The 13,424-nt window shown below is 37.9% G+C and overlaps 1 protein-coding gene across 1 annotated transcript in view; it reads left to right on the top strand.

Annotated features, from left to right (window-relative positions):
• The window catches only part of LOC134792739 (uncharacterized), a 123,575-nt gene extending 113,383 nt beyond the window's left edge, over positions 1–10,192 (top strand). Inside the window, exons 6-14 of the mRNA XM_063764038.1 lie at positions 915–1,270; positions 1,649–1,882; positions 5,689–5,877; positions 6,349–6,555; positions 7,020–7,233; positions 7,625–7,855; positions 8,212–8,399; positions 8,885–9,107; positions 9,646–10,192. Coding sequence (XP_063620108.1) covers positions 915–1,270; positions 1,649–1,882; positions 5,689–5,877; positions 6,349–6,555; positions 7,020–7,233; positions 7,625–7,855; positions 8,212–8,399; positions 8,885–9,107; positions 9,646–9,753 — 1,950 coding nt within the window. The 3' untranslated portion in view covers positions 9,754–10,192. The remainder of the gene's footprint in view (positions 1–914; positions 1,271–1,648; positions 1,883–5,688; positions 5,878–6,348; positions 6,556–7,019; positions 7,234–7,624; positions 7,856–8,211; positions 8,400–8,884; positions 9,108–9,645) is intronic.
• Positions 10,193–13,424: the final 3,232 nt, after the last annotated feature.

Here is a 13,424-nt window from a genome sequence, read left to right as displayed (position 1 = left end):
TTTCTGAAAACCCCCACAAATCAACGGCTAAATTGCAAGGCGACTGTATGAATGGGCTTCATTTTTAATGTGTCCATGCAATTTTGAATCTTGCTGTAGTTCGATGTGTTTTTTAATATTTATCGTTTGAGTGTATTCGTACCTATCGGATATGTTACTGAAAGGGGTTAACGATAACACACGAGTATATCATCGCGCAGAATTATTTAAAGTGTTTCGTTTCGGGTGAACGGTAATAAATCAAGAAGTGCCCTAGAGACCCCGCTTGGGCTCCGGCCAAAGTGTAATTAGTACCGAAGGCCCGAGCACATAATGGGGCAGCGACCAAACTGTATCCGCACATTGTTTCAACTACGAAATTAGGACGCGTCCCCTTTTTGCACTGAAACTTAAAAGCAAATACTGGAGGCCATGTTATTTTACCCCAACACAAACTTAAGCCAAACATGTATATCGGGTGGAACAGAACGAAGGACTTTTATGCAAATGGGGAATTGTTTAGGCTACGTACTTTATTTTTCACTTATTAATCACGTTAATATTTCTAACCATTTGTGAGATACAGTTTGTTAAACATAGCAAGCATAGCAAGTAGATCCGAGCATCGAATGTAAAGTCAAGCTAATGACATGACGTGTCAATTTAAAATGTAATTATAACTTTGTAGTGGTAGGGTTGTCACTGATATAAAATATTTAATTTAAATGATTTTGTTTTATTTTTTAATCCAGAGTTACTATTATAATGACTCGATTGTAGATCACTTAGCTAACACTATCCTTTCAGCTCAGTCTCTAGAAATGTTCCACCCTATATACTGACAAAACAATTAGATTCCTCGAACGTCGTTTCCATTTCATTGCTTTGATTAACGATTGCGTTCTGTTTTTGTTCATGTAATTAATCTGTTTCAGGTTAGATTCGTCGATCAACAGTCGCCGACATATGCTAAGAACAAAAGAGCTTGCGAGTTCTGGATCAGAGGCACGGGAAGGGGGATTTTGGAACACCCACAGCATTCTCTGCCACCGAACACAACATGTCTTTATCATATGCAGGGAATTGACACATCTGGGCCGTCAGGGCGGAACCTTATATACAGAAGGCCTTCATTTTCCGCCCCTAGATTCAGAGTATGGTTCTCCGTATTAAAATTCTACGTAATTAATGCGCTTAATCCCAATTTGCCCGAAGACGAGTACTGCGGTAGCCATTTAAATATTTGGGACGGTCCTATGAGAATATCACCCGGATGCAGTGATATTTTTTGGTAAGTTCGTCGTCGTACTTTATACGTCTATATACTCGTACCTGATGACTCTCACGGGATTAATCCAGACATTTATATCTGGTAAAGCAGAGTTTCTTTTAGTCCGCAATTAACCCCTTACCGCATACGAAGCCATATACGGCGGATATGATACTTAACTCTATTGACAGCTATTAAAGTTCAAATTTCAACAAATATTTTTTATTATATGCAGTAAGGGCTTAATTGCAAATGAATGACGTCGGTTTAAATACAATTGGATCGTGTTACAGTAATAACTTTTGTGCTAATTTTAATGCAAATGCAAATGCAATGCAAAATAAAACCTAATTATGCTGGTAGTGGTATTTATTAATTAAAAAAATACCTCTATTTCAGTGACAAGGAGCGCTCAGTCCAAATGTCTCGCGCGACATCAGCTCAATCAGTGATTGTTGGTCGACCGCCCACAAATGCCACGCTCATCGCCCGATTCTGCCGCGAGCGAGCACCCAGGACCTGTGAGCATGCCATCTTAAGAAGATCCAGGTCTTGCGCACGTACAGAGAGCTTTCTGTCGAAAGGAGACTCGCTGACGTTGGAACTGAAGTTGACACAGGGAACAGCTCTGAAGTAAGTTAATCAGCCTTTAAAAGCTTTCGTCTATCGTCAGAGCTCTTAGAATGGTCCTGCTACTAGCAGACACCCAGGATATATGAGCACGCCGTTAAAAATCTAGGATTTGTCTCTCACTAACGTTTAGTTACTAAGTATAACCACAGAATAAGTAATAGTACTAAAGTCTATTTCAATAGAACTTGCTAACTATGTAAACAAACAAGGTAACTTTGTTTTATCACTGTTTCTCTTTGAATTTTCACACCACCTCATCAAACACCATTGAAACCATACACATATACACTATTGAAACGGTCCGTTCCGGAAAATACATAAATATATAACTGTATCTTGGATATTTAATTAAAAGTTTAAAATGGGTTCATAAGTTAGGTTATTAGGACCTGATGGAATGACGGTTTTGTTTCTTTTAAATTCTACAATTGTCTATGATGGGTAGTGTTGAGACTAAAGTTTGTGATATAAACCCGCTACACACTACCCAACCCACGCTCTGTACCTACCGCCGCGGTTATGAAACACATCAATACATCATTCTTAAGTACTAATTTGTCTTCTGATCGTGATTAAACAAATTAAAAATAAGTAACTACTTGTTTTTTACTTTTGGTATTTTATTATTCGATATGGTTTGACATAAGTAAAGTAGTAAGTACTCGTAGGAGTCTTGCCCATCACTAGTAAATTCATCATTCAGAGACAATTTCAATATGGCGGTTTGTTTACATAGTTAGCAAGTTCTATTGAAATAGACTTTAGGTACAGTAGACTCACTCTGCTCTCTAACAAAACGCGTCTGTTACGATCAGCACAGATATGACCGCGGCTTATGGCAAACCCCAAAATTAGGGCCGAACGGATGTACTTTTAGCTACCTGTAGCAAAGCGACGAAATCGCGGAGTGAGCCACGCCTGGTATAACGCAAAACGCTTCTGTAATAGGTTAAATAATTCCTGATACTAACTAAGGGGCATCAGTCATTATTCATAAATAAATCACCTGGATTTTATTTTTGCACAATATACCGTAACTTGTACGTTCATGTTCATATATGAATATTCGTAAATAAATTTTAAATTCATGAATACCTATAGGTAAACAAACATATTTCGTAAGGTGTTAAAGAAACTGAACAGTTATTATTCTTTTCACGCCACTGTTCGGAAATGTGGCAATAGATGGTCTAAAACCAAGCTGGAAAGTAGGCAATAGCTGTAGCACCTGAACCACCACTACTACAATGTTTCATTGTTATCATCATCTGTCATTGGTGACGGTTCGCTACAGCAATGAGTATCATTTAAAACATAAAAATCAATAAAAGGTCTTTTTTGGCGCAACTATTTCCTTCAAAAATAAAATTAGGTTATTTATAGGATCAATTTCTCGTTTAAAAAAAAAGAAATGTCAAAACCATTCATTCAGTCAGTTCATTCGATTTACTCTTAAGGCGTTTTTTACTTTTGTTGCTGTTTGTGGTTGCTTCTAAGTTTAGAGTCGGTTTGAAGCAAACAACAGAAAAACGCCTCTTAAAAGTGATACAAAAAGTAAAAAAGGCGGGATCGGAAAATACTGAATTGGATAGTGTAAATTGTGGGAACACCCAAATATTCCGAAATATGTTTTTCCGACTTTCATAACCTCGATTTTCATAATCACGATTTTTTATACGTCCGAAATATCGAAATCACGACTTTGAAAACCACGAAAGAAGAAAATCACGACTGCGCTATTTCCGAATACTCAAAATCCGATTGTCATATGAACGAAAGCTTAAAGTTCCGATTTTTAAAAAGTCCGAAATTTTTTTTTCCGAATTTGTCTATTCCGAAAAATCATTGACCGATCGGAAATAAAATAATTCGGAATTCAGAAATTCGATCTTTTGTAAACTCGGAATAATGAAATTTGTGGTTTCAAAAGGGAAGTAATAAAATGGTCAGCCGTTTTTAAAATTGATCTGCAAAAAAAAATGCATTTAAATCATTTGGACATGCTAGAACTGCTACATTTACAGAAACCAACTGCTACTAGAAAAGTGGGTTAGGATAGAACTGCAACATTCACAGAAGCCAACTGCTACTAGAAAAGTAGGTTAGGTTAGAACTGCGACCTTTACAGAAACCAACTGCTACTAGCGAGGTGGGTTAGGTTAGGTTAGAACTGCGACCTTCACAGAAACCAACTGCTACTAGAAAAGTGGGTTAGGTTAGAACTGCGATCTTTACACAAACCAACTTCTACTAGAAAAGTGGGTTAGGTGAGGTTAGAACTGCGACCTTCACAGAAACCAAATGCTACTAGAAAAGAGGGTTAGGTAAGGTTAGAACTGCGACCTTTACAGAAACCAACTGCTACTATAAAAGTGGGTTAGGTTAGGTTCCTTCACAGAAGCCAACTGCTACTAGAAAAGTGGCTTAAGTTAGAACTGCGACCTTTACGGAAACCAACTGCTACTATAAAAGTGGGTTAAGTTAGGTTAGAACTCCGACCTTCACAGAAACCAACTCCTACTAGAATAGGTTAGAACTGCGACCTTCACAGAAGCCAACTGCTACTAGAAAAGTGGCTTAAGTTAGAACTGCGACCTTTACGGAAACCAACTGCTACTAGAAAAGTGGGTTAAGTTAGGTTAGAACTCCGACCTTCACAGAAACCAACTCCTACTATAAAATGGGTTAGGTTAGGTTAGAACTGCGATCTTCACAGAAACCAACTAGTACCAGAAAAGTGGGTTAAGTTAGGTTAGAACTGCGACCTTTACAGAAACCAACTGCTACTAGAAAAGTGGGTTAGGTTAGGTTAGAACTGTGACCTTCACAGAAACCAACTGCTACTAGAAAAGTGGGTTAGGTTAGGTTAGAACTGCGACCTTTACAGAAACCAACTACTACCAGACAAGTGGGTTAGGTTAGGTTAGGTTAGAACTGCGACCCTCCCTCCCCTAGAAACTTACTGCTTACAGAAAAGTAGGTATAGGTTATTTTAGAACTACGACCCCTACAGTAAATAACTGTTTTAAAAAAAGTAGGTTTAGGTTACGTTAGCACTACTACCCCCCATAGAAACGTAGGTACCTTTATTTATTAACAACAAATTCGGAATATCGTTATTCGGAATTTAAAAAATAGGAATCACGTCAAATCGGAATTCAAAATTTCGGAATTATGACAATTCGGAATTCGTGATATCAAAAATCGTAAATGTTAAATTCGGTGTTTCGAAATTATGTGGTTCGGAATTTAAAAAATCGTCGGTTTTACTATTCGGAAATATAAAACTTCGTGATTTTCATCGTTCGGTAATTACGACAATCGGAATTTTGATGGGTCGAGCATTTAAAAATCGGAATAATAAAATTCGATATTTTAAAATTCGGCATAAAATATTTCGGAATTATGTAGTGTACCCGTAAATTGTGTTTGACTAAAAAATACAAGAAACACGTATCTACGCTCGCTATAAAAATGAGTTCTTCTAGTGAAGAAAATTATATTCTTATGCTGACGCCTACCGAAATTCAAGAGACAGCACAAGCAGTGGCTAGTAATTTGCTACCAGATAAATCGCGGGCTAGTACTTATAGTTATGCAAATGTTTTCTTATTTCCTCGCAGTAGTCGTGAAAAGCACTATGTAATGCCTCGGCCGGAAACGCTAAAGATGGACTCGTATTATTTGAGCGCCTCCACTAACGTGTCGGCCCTCAAACTCACTCGTCCATCTTTTAGCAGTTTTCCGTCCTCTCCTACAATGTACTATTTTTTGTGCTAATATTGTTTCGTTTTCTTTAATTCCAGGCCAATATTTTTCAAAGCCCTGTACGAGTTCGTCGACCTCCACCAAGACGGTGAGCCGTGGGGTCGCGGTCCATGTTCTAGAAGGTTTTCTTCCCGATCCTTCCCTGAGGCACCCCCAGATCCACCTGTCACGTTCTCTTCGCCTAGAGATGTCTTCCTGTATGGTCGCGGTGGCTCAAGAAATATAAGGTAAGATGCAGATCTTACTGGCATGAGATCCAATTATACTAGCGTGAGCAGTGCCAGTACAATTATTATAATAAGGCATTTAATCTCATTAGTTTTCGTTTGGTACGTTTTCACGTACGTGTACATATATTAAAGCTTAAGTCGGATTAGGATATTTATAAAGTGCATATAAAAATATTATGTTTGGTTTGTTAACCTCTCGAATGCCGGAACGCGGATCCACGTAAGTAGGTATTGAACTCTAATTGTTAATTAATAAGAATTCAATACTCACTGCGCGGATCCGCGTTCCGGCTAGAGGCCAATCAGAATAAATTATGTCTAGTCATCTTTATTTTACTATAGGTACGTCTAATTATATGCGTTGCGTTACAATAAGCATCGGAACCAAGCAATCTGATAATGCGAAACCATTAGGTTTAGCATAATATTTTCAACTGGTTAGTAAAGATATCGGTATTCTCGTTTCAGTTGCACCTACCGTTTCGAGGCTAATCCAGGCGAAGTGATTCGGCTCCGGGTGTGGGGCGTCCGCAGTGGTGGCCGTCTTTGTCGCTCAGTTCATTCCGCGCATTCGCCCTGGTATCGTTGCGCAGGAGACCCGACTGCGGCTGTCAGGATCTTTGACAGGCTGTGGAGAGATGGCGGGCCGGGGGTGCCAAGGGATTGCTTGTGCAGGTAACACATATTTCTATTAACGTATTCAATGAAATAGTTATACTAAACCTAGCTTAGTTATACCTAATAGTCATAGAAACCTTTACATTTAAATCCCAAAAATCTGAATCAATCTAAGAAAACACAAAAAAAGAATACTATAAAAAGTGACGTACAACTTGTAGTGGGATGTCGAATAGGTGGTAATACATTGTAAGACCATCAGGACCGCATGTCCACCGTTAACCTAACGGCTAACTTTACCTTCAAGACTAATGCTATTACTTTTACAAGAAACTTATCGATAACGTACGTATGGAGAGAATAAGTACAGTCTAGAGAAAAGGGTCATAGTTGTACACATTAATCCTCCTACATTAATCCTACAATAATCAACGTGTGTTCAGTTTATTTTCATCGCCTTGCCCGCTTATCTGCTGACTGTACAATAAAGTATTGAATACGTTTTTGCTTTGAATTTCCAGTGACATCAACGACTACGAATTCACATCGACCTCGACAATCGCCGAGCTGAAATTCGACGTAGTAAACATGTCCGCTGTAGACGACTTCAGGTCCTTCGGTTTCGAGGCGTCGGTGGAATTCATCAGGCTGGATACGGTGTGCGAGAGCTCGCACAAGGTGCATGGCGCTAGTGGCGACCTGAGACTGGCGGCTATGCACCCAGCATCGGAAGCGGTAGGTTTTTATTTCTCCTAGTCAACTTTGACAGTATAGTCATGGTTAAATCTTGTAGTCAGACGTGAAGCTATTCTGTCTTTTACACATGCGCTAAAGAAAATATTCATTTGTTATTCCTCATTAGTTCAGCACAAGCTGAAACATTTTGTTCATTGGAATCTCTATTGGATTAAACCTCAATCGTTTTAAAAAAATACCCACATTTTTTAATCAAATACAGTAAAAAAAATTAGAACAACAATTCTTGCAAAAAACATGGAACCCATAAAAAGCCAAATCAAAAGACCCGTCGAACAGGAATTTTGCAATCAAATTTTTCCCCGTCACATCAGATTAACTGACTCTCCCCGTGACTGAGTCAATCAACCCGTTTTATTTCACATTACAGGAACACTGTGAACATCGTCCGTGGCTAATCGACCCGTCACCAGGCCGTTACCTGTACCTGCAGATTCAGGGCAGCATCATAAAAGAACCGGAGCTAGACAACTTCACTCTTCTGAACAACATTACAGTGGCTCCCGACTTGCGACATTTGTGCAGGACGCAGAATAGAATAGCGGTGTATGCTGGTGGATTATCACCTATCTTCATTTGTCCACAACCCCCTGAAGAACAGGTAAATAAATTATTATTTGTTCACAAAAACAATAGTAGTGGTGAAAACAATAAATCAATTAACATTTATCAGAAAACAATCGGACTTGCTTAGTGAGATACAATTAAAGAACTTTGAAAGATTTATGAATATCCTCTATATATATCGTTAAGTGATCGACAGAAACATCGATTCGTTCTTGTTTAATAGATACATGTTTAACAAGTGCGAGCGTGGAATCCCATTTAAGTTTTTATTGAACGTAGGTAGTTGTATTTTGTAAACAATCTTATATATTATGACTATTTAGTATTAATCCTTTTTAACCACATTCATCAGTAGGTGTCCGATTCCTATAAAAAATGTTATGATTTCAGTGGGAGGAGGTCGTCGAGATATTCTCCGAAGGCTGGTCGAAAGAAGTAGACGGTCTGGCGCGTCACGTGCTGGGCCCGCCGCCGTCGCCGGAGCGATTCGACCTGGACTGGCCGAGGTCTCTCTCAGTGGAGCTCATTGCGGTGGAACACGGCTCTTACTACGTGTCTTGGCTGGAACTTTCTAGAAGGTAAGAAAATGGTAGTTTCTTCTACGTTATAGATGCAATACGATTTAAGTACGATTGTTCCGTTAACTTCATCAAAGATAGTAAAAGCCTTCTTGTTCATTCAGCTATCATGCTGGTATAATTTTAAAGTACCTATTAGCAGAAATCAAGTCCTATGATAACACGGCGTGTTAGTGAACGACGAACTTTATATTCTAAGGAATTTGTCTAGTGTGTTGACGATTTTCAACAACATGATTGACGCCGTTTAAGCAGCTTTATACCTACTTCTTGCAATAGATGTCGCTGTGAGCCCCTATTGGATGCGTAGTATTAAATTAAAGAATTGATAGCTATGACGAGGCGCCCAATAGCCCTGTATAATTTAAGAGGCTCTGAAAGCCAATTTTGCGAGTTCAACTTTGGGGCGCAGCGTGCCTTATACTTTTTGTTCCATAGAAGAATGATTCTGTTTTACATAACAAATATACTTCCGTCTTTTCCAGACACGCCAGTGAACGTGGCGGTGTCTTCGCCTTGTCCGGCGACTGCGAGTACCGTTGCTCATCTCTAGACGCCTGCATAGAACCCGCGTTGTGGTGTGACGGGATCGCGCAGTGCCCGCACGGGGAGGACGAGCGTCTGGCTCAATGCTCCGCGTTGTTGCGAGTCCCGGCGCATTACGCTGCGGCTATGTTGGCGTTCGCGGTGCTGGTAGCCACCGCTGTGGTGAGTCCTTGTTACTTATACCAAGCAAGTTGTTCTGGGCAGTTCCCGCAAGTCTACATCCTAAGTGCTTATGTTGTGTGATACCTGATATTTATGGTATGTACTTATTTTAAGCATAAGCAGGGCGATAATAATTATAACGTAATGAATAGTAGCGGGAGGGCTGCTGAAGATCCAGCTGAATTAGGTACGTGCCACCGAGGAGGCCTATATCTAACAGTAGACTGATACATGCTAATAATGCTGACGATGTATTGTGAGGCAGCTCATGGTACAATATCCTATCTTGCAGAGATTATTTTACAAGTTTTAGTTATTGTATATTTAGATGTCTTAGCCAGATCTTAGAATTGATAATTTTATGATTATAATATTATGATCATGAAAAACACAAGTCTAAACTAAGTGATCAATAAAATTCTAAAATAGCATTTCATGGAATGATCAAATTCTATGATCTGGCGGCGACATAGATGATAGATATGCTGCTTACTCTTCTCTTTTTCTTGCCTTAACAAAAGTTATTTTTTTATTACAGTTGGCTGTAGCGCGCAACTGCCGACGGCGCCGCTCCGCGCTCCAGCAACGCCTGAAGAGCCTCTCCTCAGACACCGCCATCTTCGACGAGAAAGAAGTGATTTGCTGACCAAGCGAGGACTCCGTGCGATACGTGGAAGTAGACCGCGTCACCACCGTGTGACGTGCTTCCCGCGCGGAGTCCTTATGGCATATTGTTTTATTTTCCAAATCGCCAGCTCTGAGGATGGAAATGTACTGTTGTTGAGGAACTTTGTTCGCATAAGGGTCAGTTAGGAACACGCAAAAGCACAAAAATATTTTAATATTAATGAATGATTTTATTTGTATACCTAGTTCATTAAGTTGTCTTTACAGACTACACAGACACTATACCTATTTGAAACGTTTAAAAAGAGCGCGAGGTCACCACACATCTATTCTGGAATTTTACTTGTTTCTACCACGCAACCAGCACTGCTTACTGAGTTGCATCCTACATAATTTTCGTTGCATAGGTACTACAATAGCCCGAGTATACAGAAATTGAAACAGTAAAACTCATGTTTTGTAGACAATTTACATGATTAATGAACACGGGTGCAACTGTAATAATTATTCGAGTATAATAAATTAGTACAGGAGCACCTATGTCTGTGACCCAAACTCAATAGGGGGCTGTCCATAAATTACGTCATCGATATTTGACGATTTTTGACCCCCCCCCCCTATAATCATCCAAAAATCATGCTTCAAAAGCCCCCATTTCCTCCTACTTCATGCTACCGTCATCCCATGTCCAGTCCAGACCCCCCCCCCCTAATTTGAAATGACGTAATTTATGAATAGCCCCTAGGTAGAACAAGCGGAGCCTATTAATTTAATGTCACCAAAAAAACAAATAGCGTCTGCCTAATTTCTTCACTTTTGCGCTGTGTTGCTTGCTGGTCTTTATGTGAGTAAAAAGATTATGGGTAAATAGCTAATGCAATAAAAGTGTTGGTTGGTATTCTTAGAGGATTAGACGCGAAGCGATTAAGGTTCGACTTGTTGATAGGATTAATGGTTGTGTGAAAAAGTGTTCGCATTTTAAACACTTTTCGTATGCAGCCAATTTATTGGATTATAGACGATCTCGATTGATTATTTAATATTTAATAATGATAATGGATAGTGTTTTTAAAATTGAAGGGCTGAGTCCTCACAGCTGGTTCAGAAGTCGAAGTTTTTAGAAATGTAAATAAGGTTGGGATTCAAAGATGAGAATGTTCTTAAATTTTGGACCAAGTGCAGTCGATCGGTATTTGTAACTTGGTATAAATTATGTAAAAAAGTTTACTGTTCAAATCCCGAGTGATTTTTAATTAAAAAGTTTACGTAAGAGAAAAATAATAAGTCAACGAAAATTCATGGTACAAACCAAGAAAAACAAATACAAGCAAGTAAAAAAATCAAAGAAATTATGTTGATGAAATATCTATTTATATTTAATAATTAAATAAACTCAAAAGCAATGAAATCACATTTTTTTGTAACTACATGTGTTTTCAATATAACACAAAAAAAAAATATATGTACAAGGGTAAATACATTTAAAATTAAGATGTCAAACGAGGCAAAATTATACAGATAACGCACAATGTATGATTCTGGGTGAGTGGCCGATCGACTCTGGCACAATTTGAGTTATGAGTTATTGTGATTATTGCAACATTTGTACATAAAAAGTGAATTCGTAGCAAGTATTGTTCTCATTCGTTAATGTTTAGGCACAGTTACATAACACTATAGCAGATACACCATTTTGCTTAGAACATTTAATAACCGGAGTCGACTTTAAGTGCTTACCCCTCTGCCGAAAACCTGGCACAATTGTGCAAACTTTTGTATGGACTGACGTTTATCTGACATGGCTATTTATACGTCACGTACAAATCATGTACAAATAGCCATACATTTGACGTGCCCCTCCCCCACAAAAATCGGCAGACTGTTTTGTACAGAAAATGACAGCCTAGGCGTCTCCAGTTACTAAATGCTCTAGGCCATTTTGTCAAGTGAAAACGGAACTTTTATTTGGCATAGCTTGCAATGACTATCAACCAGGGGCCCGTTTCTCAAAAGCTTGTAACTTGTAATACAAGTAGAAGTCCCTTTCTAAGAAAAGCTGTCAAAAAGTGACATCCGCTTGTATTATAAGTTACAAGCTTTTGAGAAACGCCCAGTTAGTCAAAATTTGGTTTCAAGGATGTGCGTCAAAATAAATGAGACATTTGATCGAGAACGGTGGGATAGTAACTACTCGTAATTCAAAAACGTGTTTTTCCTCTGGTGTGTCTGATGTAGCATTCTATAATAGGTGGTTTAGGATTAATATGATATCGGTACGGCAATAATTTTATTTAAAGTTGTTTGATTGGTGCAATCGAAATCATACCCTGTGTTCTGAATAACTTAACTAGTATTCGTATACGTGATATAAAACTGCCATTTTTATATAAAATATTGTTCGTATGTCGTTATGAATATTATAAAATTTATTTGTGACTCGTTTGTTTTTGTAATTCTTTTTTTGATGTCAAATATTGTTCTAACGTCATTTACTGTTACGAATATTCCAATTATTACCATCTTGAAAAATCATTCATAATGTAGAAGACCTAATATTGTAATTCATGAAATATCCTATTGTATTGGAAACGGTGTAAATATAACTAAAACTATTCATATCTTAGAAATGTATTAAAGTGATATTGTTTGTTTCCCAGGGAAATTCATAAATTTTACGATATCGCGTTAACTATTAGTGAAAATAATAAAAATATATGGCTAACTTATTCAACTAAATGTAACACTGAAACAAAAATGAAGAAACACTTTGATTACTCATTAAAATCTATATGGAGCGTTATTATTTAGTTGAAAATGCTATTAGAAATCCGAATAAAAATTTGAAATTTTAGATAGAGAATCATAAAGCAAATATTACAAAGTTATTACCTATTTTATTCAGAAAATGAGTTTAATATTTAAAATATTTGAAACCCGCTTTGTTATGCTATTTTCAATTATTTCGGTTTAGGTATCCTAAAAATAAGCTAGTGAATTTATTAATTAAGGAATTATAGTGACACTGGATTTAGAAAATGTTTGTATCGTCTTCCATAATGTATGAGAATTCCGGTTTGTTTTCCCTTCACCAAAACTATAATTTAAAATAGATATCATATACTGAAGAAAAAGGGATCATGACTTCGAGCGCCCAAGGCAGGAATCGCACCTGTGTCTACGGCATTATGACATATGTAGTTTAGCGAAAAGGATCCATCCTTCAAATATGTTATTTTAATAACATTACTTTTCTTTTTGACAGCAAGTTTAAATTGAATTGCTGTTTTTGTGGATTGGTTCCTTTTCCCTAAATTACGTCAATTTACCGCTACACCACATGGTGTAGTCTTCATGTTCTAAGTAATACCAGGCTCCAATTTAACCACGGTGACAGGTGCGACAATTGTAAAACATCACTGTTGCTGACGTCACAGGCATCCATGGGCTACGGTTACCGCTTAGCATCGGGCGGGCCGTATTCCTGTTTGCCACCATCATTGTTTTATTTTAAAAAACTTTATTATATCGGAAATAAACAGATATTTCTCTTGCTAAGTTTATGACAATTGTCACAAGAAACACTACAATTGTCACGAAATTCCGACATATACCTCATTACCTGTCAAGAATTACCTACAATTCTTCTAAATCTTGACAATTGTCAGAAACTTCGCAAAAGAAATATCTGTT

The sequence above is a fragment of the Cydia splendana genome, chromosome 8, assembly GCF_910591565.1.
Source record: "Cydia splendana chromosome 8, ilCydSple1.2, whole genome shotgun sequence".
NCBI lineage: Eukaryota > Metazoa > Arthropoda > Insecta > Lepidoptera > Tortricidae > Cydia > Cydia splendana.
This window is presented reverse-complemented; position numbering and strand designations above follow the sequence as displayed.